The sequence below is a fragment of the Nicotiana tabacum genome, chromosome 9 (assembly GCF_000715075.1).
Source record: "Nicotiana tabacum cultivar K326 chromosome 9, ASM71507v2, whole genome shotgun sequence".
Classification (NCBI taxonomy): Eukaryota; Viridiplantae; Streptophyta; class Magnoliopsida; order Solanales; family Solanaceae; genus Nicotiana; species Nicotiana tabacum.
Genome location: NC_134088.1, coordinates 87130563 through 87143084, shown reverse-complemented (window position 1 = coordinate 87143084; position 12522 = coordinate 87130563). Strand labels below are relative to the sequence as shown.

Below are 12522 nucleotides of genomic sequence, written 5' to 3'. Positions count from 1 at the left end.
CGCTCCATTTGAAAGAATGTTAGCTAATACCCATTGCTACACTCATATGGTTATGCCAATGAGGACAGGCCTAATCAGTAGCCTGAGGCCACAAAAAAAGGCAAAGTCTTGCTTCCATTCTCCCAAATAGTAATAGTACTTGTTCAATCTTGCCTTTTTATTTTTATTTTTTATCTGGCAGATCACAAAGATCTAATTGGAGAAAACAGAGAGAACAGTACTAAAAAAATCCAAAATCATTGTTGCACAATTTTATGGAACATTGACTTAAGGATCAACAAGAAAATCTAGCCTTTGCATTACTCTTTGTTTCTTTTCAACAGTCTGTTTCACACTTAACAAATTACATTAAGCAAAGGAGATTGTGGATTCTCCATAAACCAATTAATGTTAAGCAAAAAGATTTCAATTCAAATTCCTTCATTGAGTTCCATTTATGCTTGATCATTGCAGTCTACATCAGCGACACAATAATAAACCATCCCAAGGCATTGATCAACAATAGCCCTGCAAAAACAACATAGTACTTGTAAGACTTCAGAAGCAATCAGAATGCATTAAAAAATCTCCAGATTTCATAGCAAAAAGCGGAAATATGTTTTACCAGTTTGCCAAGGGACAGTTCTAAAACTGTTACTCCAGGGTACTCCAAGAAAACAATCTGTTGTTGTGTTAACTCCACTTGGACAGTTGCAAATGAATGAATTATAAGGACCACAATATCCACAAACTCCATTAGTCTTTTCACAACTATCACACATTTCAGGGTAATCATTGTTGAAATTGAACTTGTATTTCAATGCCACTCCATATTTCCAGGCTTGTGGATTGGCATCTTGACCATTAAAACCATAGAGAGCTGAGTAAGATGTGCAATGCAGTTTCTCCAAATCCATCTCAAACGACGGCCCGAGATCAACTGGAGTATAAACACAACAAGTGGAAGTTGGGAGGTTAAGCCTGCTCATTGCTTGGCAAGAATAGAGAAGACTACAAACAGGATCCCCCTGAGAAGAATCACATAGAGGGAATGTTGAATTCATCCCTCCGTTGGATTTGTAAATTGGCGAAGAATCGGTTGAGCAATCGAGCAAGGCAAAAACTGTTTCATCGTGAAAGCTAAATGGTGCTTTCCAGTCTAAACTGAAACCTTTGCTTGGCTGTGTGCAAGCACAGGTTGACATAGAAGGATCACTGATGTATAAAAGTTGGTTGTTGTAATCTATAGATGTGACAGGGTAGCATCCAGAGTGAGTTTTGAATGTGAGCTGCTGATTGTTGCAGGTAATGAACGGCTGGAAACGCGGATCGCCACAGCCAGGACCTGTGCCAAAGGGATATTTCATCGGTATGTTGCCACAAAATCTTTGGCATGCTTGTGATGAGATTAATGAAGGAAAAATATTGAGTAAAATGCAGGAGATAAAAGTGGAAGAATTCTTGAAATTCATGATTGGTTGTTGATTAAACGCTGATGGTCAAAGAAAATAAGGGAGAGGAAGAGAAATATTATGAATGGTGGTGGCATTTTATATTAATGAGGATTGAGAATGGCTAACTTTATGGTAAAGAGGTTGCCTTTTGGTAGTGCCCAGATGAGATGTACTCTTGCTTTATGCGGATTAATTAGTTAGATTCTTCCTTCTATTTTTTGGATTCTGTGATCTCTATTCCAAGAGAATTTGATGCTTAAATCTCAAATGAAAGGTCAAAGAGCATTACATATAGCTTACCAAGCAGAATATTAGATGACTTCCACTGATGGTGTTACTTGCAAGTAAGAATTCAGAAGTAAATACTAAAGTTAGCTTCTCAATCAGAAATATTGGCTAGTAATAGCACCCAAGATTACGGCCTAACCGTCGATGAAGTGAGAACTACGAGGGACAAAAGTACAAATTCCAGCAATGACAAAAATGCTAGGTGATTTTTTCCATATATGCATTTGGTGAAAAGTTACCGCTGCGGTGCTGCTGAAAGATAGAATAGTTAGATGTGTGCACAAGTTGACCTGGACGCCACCGTTATTGGCCGGTAATACTAACCAATAATATGTAGCTATGAGTTGTTTATTAATGTAAATGATTATAATTCTAGTGACACTCGATAAAAAGGCATCTTTTATCTTTTGCAAACTCAAAGTTGTTGATAACATTATACTATGTCAGTATCTTGCAGCCAGTACTTTCCCACTTCAACATCTACAAGATGGGCGTAAAAGAAGGTAGACTTGGCCCCAGACCCCCTTCACTTTATTCCCTCGATTGATTCTCATGTTTCGGAATATAGAACCAGCTTCCATAATTCAACTCAGAATATGATAAAAGTAATCAGACTGGAACTCAAAATTATACACGATCACGGACCTTTAGACCCATCACACTTTTGTTTTCGAAATGATTATATATAATAACCTATCTGACATGTTATAATATGTTATCAAATTCAGTGGGGTTTAATTTGTATCCCAAACATTTGATCATGTAAGATAGGTTTACCATTACAAAAGAAAAATTATTTTGCTTTCTCCTTCCTTTAAGTAGTTATGCTTTGTTTGACACTTGGTGTTTGAAAATTGAAAATGATGTCCAATGAATCCTAGACTATTTGACAAAACACCAAGAACTTTAAATTTAAATTGTAGACATGTCAGTTACTTAACAATTAACTTCTTTATGATGATTCAATGTTAATGGCGCATGTCATCTTCTCTTTAGATAAATAAAAGAATATAATAAATGAATAAATAGAATGTGATTCGTCAATTCGAGCAATACTCATCTACATGTATAGTGTACGGGAGTTTGAGGCATCTCAAGGGTTATCTTGGCAAAGTTATGATCTGAAGGAACACGTTAATCTAAACACATTAGATAGCGTGTAAATCGTAAAACGAAAACTTACTTGTTGTTCGTGAAATGGAAGCGAAAGTCTGAAACGAACCGCGGCTGGAATCACTGGTCAGTGGTGGTTGTCACGGTGTGTTGGAGCAACCCCAATTCCACAGTCTAAGCTCCTGTCTGATTTTGGGAGAAGAGAGCGTGGGAAAATACTTATTTTCTGTATTTTTTCTGTATTATATGTTGTACACTGTATGTGTACTTTTACAGGGGAATATTAGGGTTAACTAATAACCCTATTAGGCCTTAAAGCAACCTTATGGGTGGACCCAATTTTACTACATGATCAATACTAATCATCTCAGCTTTCGAGTTGTCGTTGCTCTTTGTGATTTTGGGCTCTCCTGTCTTGCTTCACAAGAATGGGGCAAAAAAGAACTGAAAATGGGTATGTTTTGGCTGACATCCCAAAGAGAAAAACAAAAGCTAGTTATTATGTGTCTGGTTTGACATTCAACGGTGGAGATATGGTTAAATCGGATGCATGATGAAGACCAAGACTCCAGGCCTTAGAGCTGAGAGATTTTTGTTGGATGAAGTTATTTCATGTCTTGCCAGAGGCTAAGGATTTTGTGGAGTTGCATAACATGTTTCAAGCCAAAACATATGGTGTTGTGATCCATCAAACTTGCACTCGGCTAATAATTGAGGAATTTAGTCCTTTTCCATACAGAAAATGGACGTCAGGGCTAAATCAAACTCAAAAGCCTGCACATGAGATAAGGATTGCAAAATACCATATATGAAGACAACAACTCATTTCCCCAACTAACGTGAGACACTTAACATTTAATTTCCTCAGTGAAAATTGTGTTGCATTGTTATGGCTTCTCTTTTTGGTGTCTTTACTATATATCAGGGTGTTATTTGTTACTATTACTATCTTTTCTTCTTGTTCTTTTTATGTGTCCTTTTCTCATTTGTTTTGTTTTTTGTGAAAGTTAATATGGTAACATCTTCTACCTTGTATCTGCAGACCTTATAGGCCACAGATGCTATATGCAAGTTGACAAAGATATAGAACAATCTCTTCGTCAGCGGTATAGGTTTTTAGGTCTAAAAACATGGCATTGCCTAAACGGCACTCTAACTTCTATTCTTGTTTTAATCAAAGCCATTTTAGTAATTTATGTAGATAATGACATAACAAATTACGTAAGGTTATTTAAGAATTATATGTGATGCTCTACGAGGATTCCAATGTAGTCCAATTATAAATACACTTACACTTATGTTTCATTACATTCAATCAAACTCACTAAGTAATTATTAAGAAATATTGAACATGTCAGGAAGCAGCATTAAGTTTCTGGGAACACGACCAAGCCCATTCGCAAATCGAGTTGAAATAGCCCTCAATATCAAGTCTGTGGACTATGAGTTTATTACAGAGGATATCTTCAACAAAAGTGAGCTTCTCCTTCAATCCAACCCTGTCCACAAGAAAATTCCAGTTCTAATCCATGGTGACAATCCCATCTGTGAGTCGCTAGTCATTGTCCAATACATCGATGAGATCACATGGACAAATGGCCCTTCTATTCTCCCTCCTGATCCCCACGACCGTGCCATCGCCAGATTTTGGGCTGATTATGTTGATAACAAGGTACTCTTAAATTTACTTCCATGTTTGCAAATTCGGAATTTATACGTTATGAGTGTACCACTTCATATTGAAAGTGCAAGGGTTGAATTGCACTGGTTGTACTCAAAGTTGCCTCTTTTTCAATCGATTCAGTTGAATAAAAGCTCTTTCATAGTTAAAGAACCTTCTTAAATATCTTCATTTAGACGTTCTTTTCAAAAAGTTTGAAGATTATTGTTTTTACCCGTCACGACCCAAAATTACACATGTCGTGATGGCGCCTATTTCAATACTAGGCAAGCCGACAACCTCAATAAACTACAATTTCTTTTAAGTTTGTAAACATAATATTTAAATTCAATATAAAAATCTCACAAATACTAATATAAAACACTCCCAAAATCCGGTGTCATTGAGTACATGAGCATCTAAATGAAAACATAGTTTGAGGGATACAATCACTGTCTAGAAATGTAAGACAACACAAACAACTGAAAGGAAAGAGAGTCAAGGTCTGCGGACGTCAAGCAGCTACCTCGATAGTCTCCAACAGAATAAGCTTCAAAAAACTAGCAACCGCCGTGTCCGGAAGTACCCGGATCTGCACATGAGGAGCAAGGTGTAGTATGAGTACAACCAACTCAATAATTAACAAGACTAACCTTTGGGCTGAAAGTAGTGACGAGCTCAATAGGTACAGTCCAGTATAGAAATAACAATACAAAAATATAGGTATGCTTTCAAGTTCAATAGTTAAACTCAAAACAAGAAAAATAGATCAACTCTGAATGACATGAGGAATATGACATCTCTATGTCTACACGCCAATGTACATGCCATATGTGATACAACATAATAAAAATCTCGCGTATTTACACTCTCAGAGTACTCAATCACTCATTACTATACGAAAAAATTCAATCCAGGGAAGATCCATCTCTCATATAAGTAAATAAATAAGGCAACTACAAGCCATGGAAAGTCCATCCCAAATATAAACATCAATTGCGTTCGCTGTGGGGGGTGCAGACTCCGAAAGGGCTCCTTCAGCCCAAGCGCTATATAAAGCCAATATGGCCTACTGCGGCGTGCAGTCTGATCCCATAATAATAAAGTCTATAAGGCTTGTTGCGGCGTGTATCCCGATCCATATATATATATATATATATATATATATATATGGGTTGCTGCGGCGTGCAGCCCGATCCCATAACTATCCTCACAATCAGGCCCTCGGCCTCACTTAGTCATCAATCTCTCCAGTCTCTTGGGCTCAAAATGTCATGAAAATCAGCCCAAAAATGATAATATGATGTATCAATAAATAACAATAGAGACTGAGATATGATATGAAAGGAATGAACATGATTGAGTATGAAATTATAATTTAAAGCAATTAATTCAACAGCAACACGACCCTGTGGGTCCCAAAATATCGGCACGTAGCCTAATCATGATCTTTAATACGAGCCTCAGCTCAATTTCTCTAACACGTGGAGGATATGCGGATAATAACATGATTCTTTAATTTTTACAACTCCACATAATTTATTTAAGTAACAATTTCTATGGTGTACGCCCGTCACCTAGCATGTGCGTCACCTTCATACAATTCACAAAACACGTAATTCAGGAATTTATATCCTCAAAATCAAGTTTAGAAGTGTTACTTACCTCAAACCGTGCAATTCTTTATTCCAATAAGCCTTTTCCTCACGATTCGGCCTCCGAACGCCTCGAATCTTAGTCAAAAAGAATTCGATACAGTCAACACGATCGTATAGGAATCAATTCCATATGAAAATGCTAAATTTCACAATAAAATCCAAAATTCAACTCAAAATTCAACAGTGGGTCCCATGTCCCGGAACCCGTCAAAATTTACAAAATATGAACGACCATTCAACCACGAGTCCAACCATACAAAAATTACTAAATTTCGACTCCGATTCGGCCTTCAACCCTCAGATCAATTTTGGGAAAATTTCTATTCGAATCTCCCAAATCATGAAATAGGTGCTGAAAATAGTGTTAGATTCATGAATAACGGACCAAATCAAGTTAAGATTACTTATCCCAGTCTAATTTGTGAAGTATGCCTCTGAAAATCGTCCAAACCGAACTCCCCAACTTTGTTTATGTCAAAAATGGCAAAAACCCTCCGTTTATAGAGCCTTAATGTTTGTAGCACCACAAGTGGCATGGGGTACTGCCTGTGGCTCTGTTTCCAGAATCCCAAAAAATTCTCAGCGCCAGGGCTAATGCCCCATGCTACCCTGGACGCTGGCGAAGAGAAATCTTTTCGGACACGAAAATTGGCATAACTCTCATACGATGTCCGAATTCGACGATTCTTTTTGTTATGCCTCCGAAATTTCAATATGGATCTAATGCTTCAATCAAAATTGAATTTGGAGCCCATTTGCTTAATATGATATCAATTATTCTTGAAAAAATAACGTCGAAATATTCTAGAAATATCCAAATTAAATTCCCTTAACCATCCGAAATTCACCCGAGGCCCTCGGGACCTCAACCAAGTATACTAACAAGTCCTAAAACATCATACGAACTTAGTCGATGCCTCAAATTACATCAAACAACACAAAAAATACGAATCACACACCAATTGAATCTTAAATGAAATCTATCAAATCAAGTCTGATTGACTCCAAATTGTGCACGCAAGTCATAAATGACATAACATACCTATTCAAATTTTCAAAATCGGATTCCAGCCCCGATATCAAAAAATCAACTCCCGGTCAAACTTCAATCTTTCAATTTTCTATTTTTCGCCATTTCATGCCAAATTTAACTACGGACTTCAAAATAAATATCCGGATGCACTCCTAAGTCCGAGATCACCATACGGAGCTACTGGAACCATCAAAATTCCATTAAGGGGTCATTTACACATAATTCATCATTCGGTCAATTATTTTAACTTAAGCTTTAAATCTTGGAACTAAGTGTTCCAATTCATTCTGAAACCTCCCCGACAAGTCAAATAATTATAATTGAACACAGAATAAGCAGTAGATGAGAGAACGGGGGTATAATACTCAAAACGATCGGGCGGGTCATTACATTACCGAAATAAAGGATTTTTTGAAACACAAATAAATTTACGAACAAAAGTAAATAGAGTAAAGCAAAGAATAGAATTGACATGAGATATTTTTATACTGGTTCGAATAAAAAATTGTGTGCCTAGTCTGGTCTAGAAACAGTTTTTACACGGTCAAAAATATTGTGTGGTTTTCTCTCGAGCACCAAAAATCTATGTTAGCTCGAACTCTCCGAAATGTTATTGCGCATGCGTTGGATCTTCCAAAAATGCATGACTTTTGAAAGATCCGACACGCAGACAGCATTTTTGAAGAACCCGAGCAACATAGTCATAATCACAAGTGGATTTTGGCCTCGCTCACCAATAATGAATAGAGGGATGGTTTTAGCATCACTCACCACCCAAAGTAAACATATTAACGTGATTAAACGTAATAGCAACTATGTAATTAGTATTACCTGTGTAAGTCTCTTTTTTCTGTTGTGCGTTATTTCTTATAATTCAAATTACTTCACGCTAACAAAAAGAAATGCATGGTTATCAGTGGTTCCCTTTGATTTTGGAAGTAGGAGAGGCAGTAGAAAAGGATGCAAAGAAAGCAGTGCTACAGAAAATCATAGAAGGCCTATGCCTGTTAGAGGAAGCATTTGTCAAGTGTAGCAAAGGGAAAGATTTCTTTGGTGGAGACAGTATCGGTTATATTGACATTGCTTTGGGCTGCTTTTTAGGGTGGATAAGAGCAATGGAGATGATGTTGGGTGTGAATTTAATATATGAAGCCAAAACACCAGGCTTGGCAGGATGGGCTGAGAGATTCTTGTCAGAGAAAGCTGTTAAGAATGTCATTATGGAGCCAGAGAAACTTGTTGCAGTTTACTGCAGGCCCAAAAAACAAGCTGCTAGTGCTAACTAGAGTATGGTGTTTTTTTGGTTCTTTCCTTATTTGGCGTATCCAGAATTAGGTGTGTAGTTTTTTAGTTGAGAAGATGGATTTTGAAATATATATATATATCGACTTTATCTATGCTTGCCAAACCGCAAATGCGATGTTGGATCCGCCGTTGAAAATAAGGATTATCTAGAAATACCATCTTTGCTTTAGATAATCCATGTATACGTAGGAATTATCAACTTTTTGTTGCTTACTTCCTCTTTTTTGTCTTTGTAACCTTGCTAAACAGAAACTTGGTTGCTTGTCTTATCTAAGAAGAGTTTGAAACAGCCTAGAAAATGTAGAACTTCTGTAGATGCCTAACTGCCTATGGACCCTTTACTAATTAAGATCACAAGCTAAGTGGGGATTGGGGAAAGTTTCATTTTATCATCCATTGTTAATTATTACTAAGCGGGGCTGCAGGGGCAGTTTCAGAATTGGTTATGATAATGGGTTTAGAATTAGTATAGATGGATATTTCCAAAGTTTCAATTATACATACACAGCTCGTGCCAAAAACTCGCACATGTTGTTACCTTCCATATATAGATTTCGGAACCAAAAGTTCTTTTGGACTCAAACAACCAAAATGTGTGGAAAAAAAACTTAGTGACAATTTTATATATAACGCCCTTTTAAAGGGCGCTATACCTTAACGGCCGTTTGCCCAGTTAAGTATAGCGCCCTTTTAAAAGACGCTATATATAAAGCCTTTTTGAAAGACGCTATATATATTATGTGGGCCAACCAATAATTCTTCTGGGCTTAACTGACATAACAATAATTCAATTGGGTATAGCGCCCTTATTTAAAGCGCTATACCTAAAAAACTTATACCCCGGATTGGTTTTTGCCTTATTTAAAGAGGTTAAGGATTTTCTAAAAATCCATTCATAAATATTCTCAAGTCTTCTGAAATATTTCTTCATTAACTTGTTTTGCATTTTGTCATAATATCTGAAAAACGAAGAATAAGGGTTTCATTATATTGGGGAGGGGGATGGGGGAGGATGAGGTTGTGGTGGCGAATAACTCAGTAACCTATAGTTTATCTCCATAGTGTCATGTTAAGTTTCCACTTACAATGGAATAGGATACATTGGTATCATTGTTATGTAAAAGAATGAGTGTGAGCAAACGTTCGGTGAACCTTAAAGTAACCGGAAGATATCCGTATTCTGTCACTCGGCAAGAGGTTGCTTGCTATGCTGAGTTTAACATCGAGGACGATGAAACTCTGAGAGATTTTTTGAGGACTCCGGATGAATACCGGAAATTTCTTGTGATAAAAATGTTGGAAATATACGTCAAGGTTGAAGACATTCGCAATAATGAGGTTACGCAAAGAAGGGATATCCCTCAGTCATCGGGTGGTTATTTTGGAACAGTTTTAGCCGAACAGGTTCCGGCTGAAAGAGTTTGGCTTGATCTAAACTTATCTCCACGGGCGAATGAGGAGCGAGGAAACAATTTCTCTCCTAGTTTACATAATCCACAAGACGAGTGGTAAACTTCAATTTTCCTTTGTGTTATGATGTTTATTTTTGCTGTATTGAATTTGTATTAACACTCATATATTTCACAGGGGGTACCTGCCAAATATGAATTTTACAAGTTATGAACCAACGCCTAGTTAGAATATGCCTAGTTCTGGTGTGTTGGATCATGATGGTCCATCCGGGAGTCATCACCAACAGAATAATATTCATCATGGGATGTCAACACATTACCATTTGTAAGTGAAGTGATATAGCTATATGTAAAGTTTGGATCAATTTTTGTAACTCATTATTTTGTTAGTTGTGCAGTAAAAACAAGCAACTTGAAGGTCCTGTCCTTACTCAATTGCCAGAAGACGACATATTTAACCGGGATCTGGCAGATGCACAGAGTCAGGAAGAGAATAGTGATTATGACAATAATGCCGATAAGTCTGGAGATGACACACCCTTCATTGATGAGGGTGATGATGAGGAGGAAGAGAATGCTGAACCTGATTTGACGAGGGAGCATGCTCCACCCCCGTTAGACTAAGAGTGTACGAGTCCCACGTGCCGTTTCATTCAAGGGAGATTCCCTACCTTGATCACTTTGCCAAGTATGCCGGATGTGGATGCCCTCACAAGGGATATTGACGAAATTCGGACAACAATGTGGGATGAATCTAGAGTAACGGTGTTGTCAAAGGGCATGCTTTTTCCCGATAAAGCGCGCCTAACTAGGGCAGTGCTAATGTACAGCGTAAAAGAGTGTCGTGAGATCACGGTACGTGAGTCATCTCCAGATGTATACAAGGTAGTCTACCATAGATGGTTTACGGGTTGTAATTGGATGTTGCGTGCGAGGAAGAAGAAAACAAATATGTGGGTTGTGGGTAAATACATTGCCACCCACAATTATGAAATGGACATATTCAGTGGGAATCATTTTAACTTGATTGTTGACTTGATTTCTCTTGTCTTGATTCCACACATTGAAACATCCATAAGGTACAAGATCAAAAAGTGTATAACATCTGTCCACCAGAAATATGGGTGCACCATTACCAAAAGAAAGACATTTCTCGGGCGCAAATGTGCATTTGAATTGTTTATGGTAACCGGGATAAGTCTTTTGCATCTCTACCCAGGTACATGGCCGCATTGCAATACTTTAACCCCGGGACTGTTGTTGAATGGAAGCTTGAGCGGAGTCCGGGAATACTAAAACATATATTCAAATATGTGTTCTGGGCATTTAAACCAGCAATTGATGGTTTTCTGCATTGTCGGTCGGGAATATCCATAGACGGCACTCATGTCTAGGGAAAGTATGATATTAAGTTGTTGATCGTCGTTGCAGTATATGCTAATGGAAGTATATTTCCCTTATCTTTTGCTATTTGTACCAATGAAAGCCAAGAGACGTGGACACTATTTTTGAACCACTTGAAAGAGCACGTTATCAAACAACGTTCAGGTATTTGTATAATATCTTATTGGCATGGTGGTATTTTAAGTTCTATAGAGAATTTGCGTGCATAGCAGGAACCGTATGCCTACCACCATTACTGTGTGAGGCACCTGAAGTCCAATTTCCAGAAGGCATATCCCAATAAGGATTTGCACGATTTAATGTGGATGGCTGCAACAGATCACCAAGAGTGTAAATTCAGGAGGCGCATGGAATCTATCAGGCAGGAAGACGAGGGAGTCTATCGTTGGTTAATACGACATGAACTTGACAAGTGGACTTTGCATGTGGATGGTGGCAGAAGATGGGGAATTCTGACTACAAATGTATCCGAGTCTTTCAACGGGTTATTGAAGTCTGCACGTGGATTGCCTGTCACTACCATGGTGCGGATGTCATTCAAGCAGATGGCGAAGAGGTTTGTTGAAAGGGCTAGAGGTGCATCGTCATTGATGGAAATGGGTGTTGAATTTATGCCAAAACCAATGAAAACATTTGAGAAATACAGGCGGCGAGCACATTGGCATTCATATTTATAGTATTGCAAAGAGCGAAATATTTTTTAAGTTCGCACCGCTATCCATCAAAATCAGGGGATAATACACACACTGTAAATGAAGTCAGAAGGTTATGCTCTTGTGGGAAATAGTCCATCTACCACATGTCGTGCTCACATTCCATCAAGTGCTTTCAACATACAGGTTTAGGGGCAACCAACTACGTGGATAAAGAATATAGTGTTGCTGCATACTTAAACACTTATAGTGGGCAGTTGCAGCCAGTGGGTGCTGAGCATTATTGGCCTCCGGAACCATTTAAAATGGTATGTAACAAGGAGTATGTACGTCAACGACAAGTGCAAAAAACAAACGCGTATACGGAACCAAATGGATGTTGGTGATACCATTTATGCACGCAAATGTGGCATATGCTCACAAACAGGATACGACTGTCGTAAATGTCCTTCAGCTGGTTTGGGTGGCGGTGAAAGTTCATCTAATGTGCCCAATTAAAAAGGATACACGTAGTGTTTTGTTTCCGTAATTTATTGTGATAAGTGTATGTAATTGTTTATCTT

At 37.9% G+C, this 12522-nt stretch overlaps 2 protein-coding genes and 1 long non-coding RNA gene across 4 annotated transcripts; 1 reads left to right on the top strand and 2 right to left on the bottom strand.

Annotated features, from left to right (window-relative positions):
- Positions 1-274: 274 nt before the first annotated feature.
- LOC107819440 (uncharacterized) lies at positions 275-3708 on the bottom strand. 2 transcript variants are annotated; one of them, XM_075221818.1, is made up of 3 exons: positions 2905-3708; positions 605-1324; positions 275-507 (listed from the first exon to the last, which is right to left on the bottom strand). In XM_075221818.1, the coding sequence occupies exons 2-3, from the start codon at positions 1182-1184 to the stop codon at positions 455-457; spliced, it is 633 nt and encodes a 210-aa protein (XP_075077919.1). In that variant the 5' UTR covers positions 1185-1324; positions 2905-3708; the 3' UTR covers positions 275-454. The 2 variants fall into 2 exon arrangements, with proteins under 2 accessions (XP_075077919.1, XP_016501036.1); XM_016645550.2 differs by lacking the exon at positions 2905-3708 and having other exon boundaries at positions 605-2674.
- A 427-nt stretch (positions 3709-4135) lies between these two features.
- LOC107819441 (glutathione S-transferase U17-like) lies at positions 4136-8696 on the top strand. Its single transcript, XM_016645551.2, has 2 exons — positions 4136-4506; positions 8103-8696. The coding sequence occupies exons 1-2, from the start codon at positions 4186-4188 to the stop codon at positions 8469-8471; spliced, it is 690 nt and encodes a 229-aa protein (XP_016501037.1). The 5' UTR covers positions 4136-4185; the 3' UTR covers positions 8472-8696.
- LOC142164248 (uncharacterized) lies at positions 4550-8157 on the bottom strand. The gene is made up of 3 exons (XR_012694958.1): positions 8017-8157; positions 6160-6227; positions 4550-5086 (listed from the first exon to the last, which is right to left on the bottom strand). It is a non-coding gene; the product is annotated as an uncharacterized LOC142164248 (long non-coding RNA).
- Positions 8697-12522: the final 3826 nt, after the last annotated feature.

Bases quoted from the DNA above. Each gene is read 5' to 3' on its own strand.
- LOC107819441 (XM_016645551.2), top strand. From the start codon at position 4,186: ATGTCAGGAAGCAGCATTAAGTTTCTGGGAACACGACCAAGCCCATTC. The intron at 4,507-8,102 runs GTACTCTTAAAT...CATGGTTATCAG, and splicing joins CTGATTATGTTGATAACAAG to TGGTTCCCTTTGATTTTGGA.
- LOC107819440 (XM_016645550.2), bottom strand. From the start codon at position 1,451: ATGAATTTCAAGAATTCTTCCACTTTTATCTCCTGCATTTTACTCAAT. The intron at 508-604 runs GTAAAACATATT...TTGTTTTTGCAG, and splicing joins AACTGTCCCTTGGCAAACTG to GGCTATTGTTGATCAATGCC.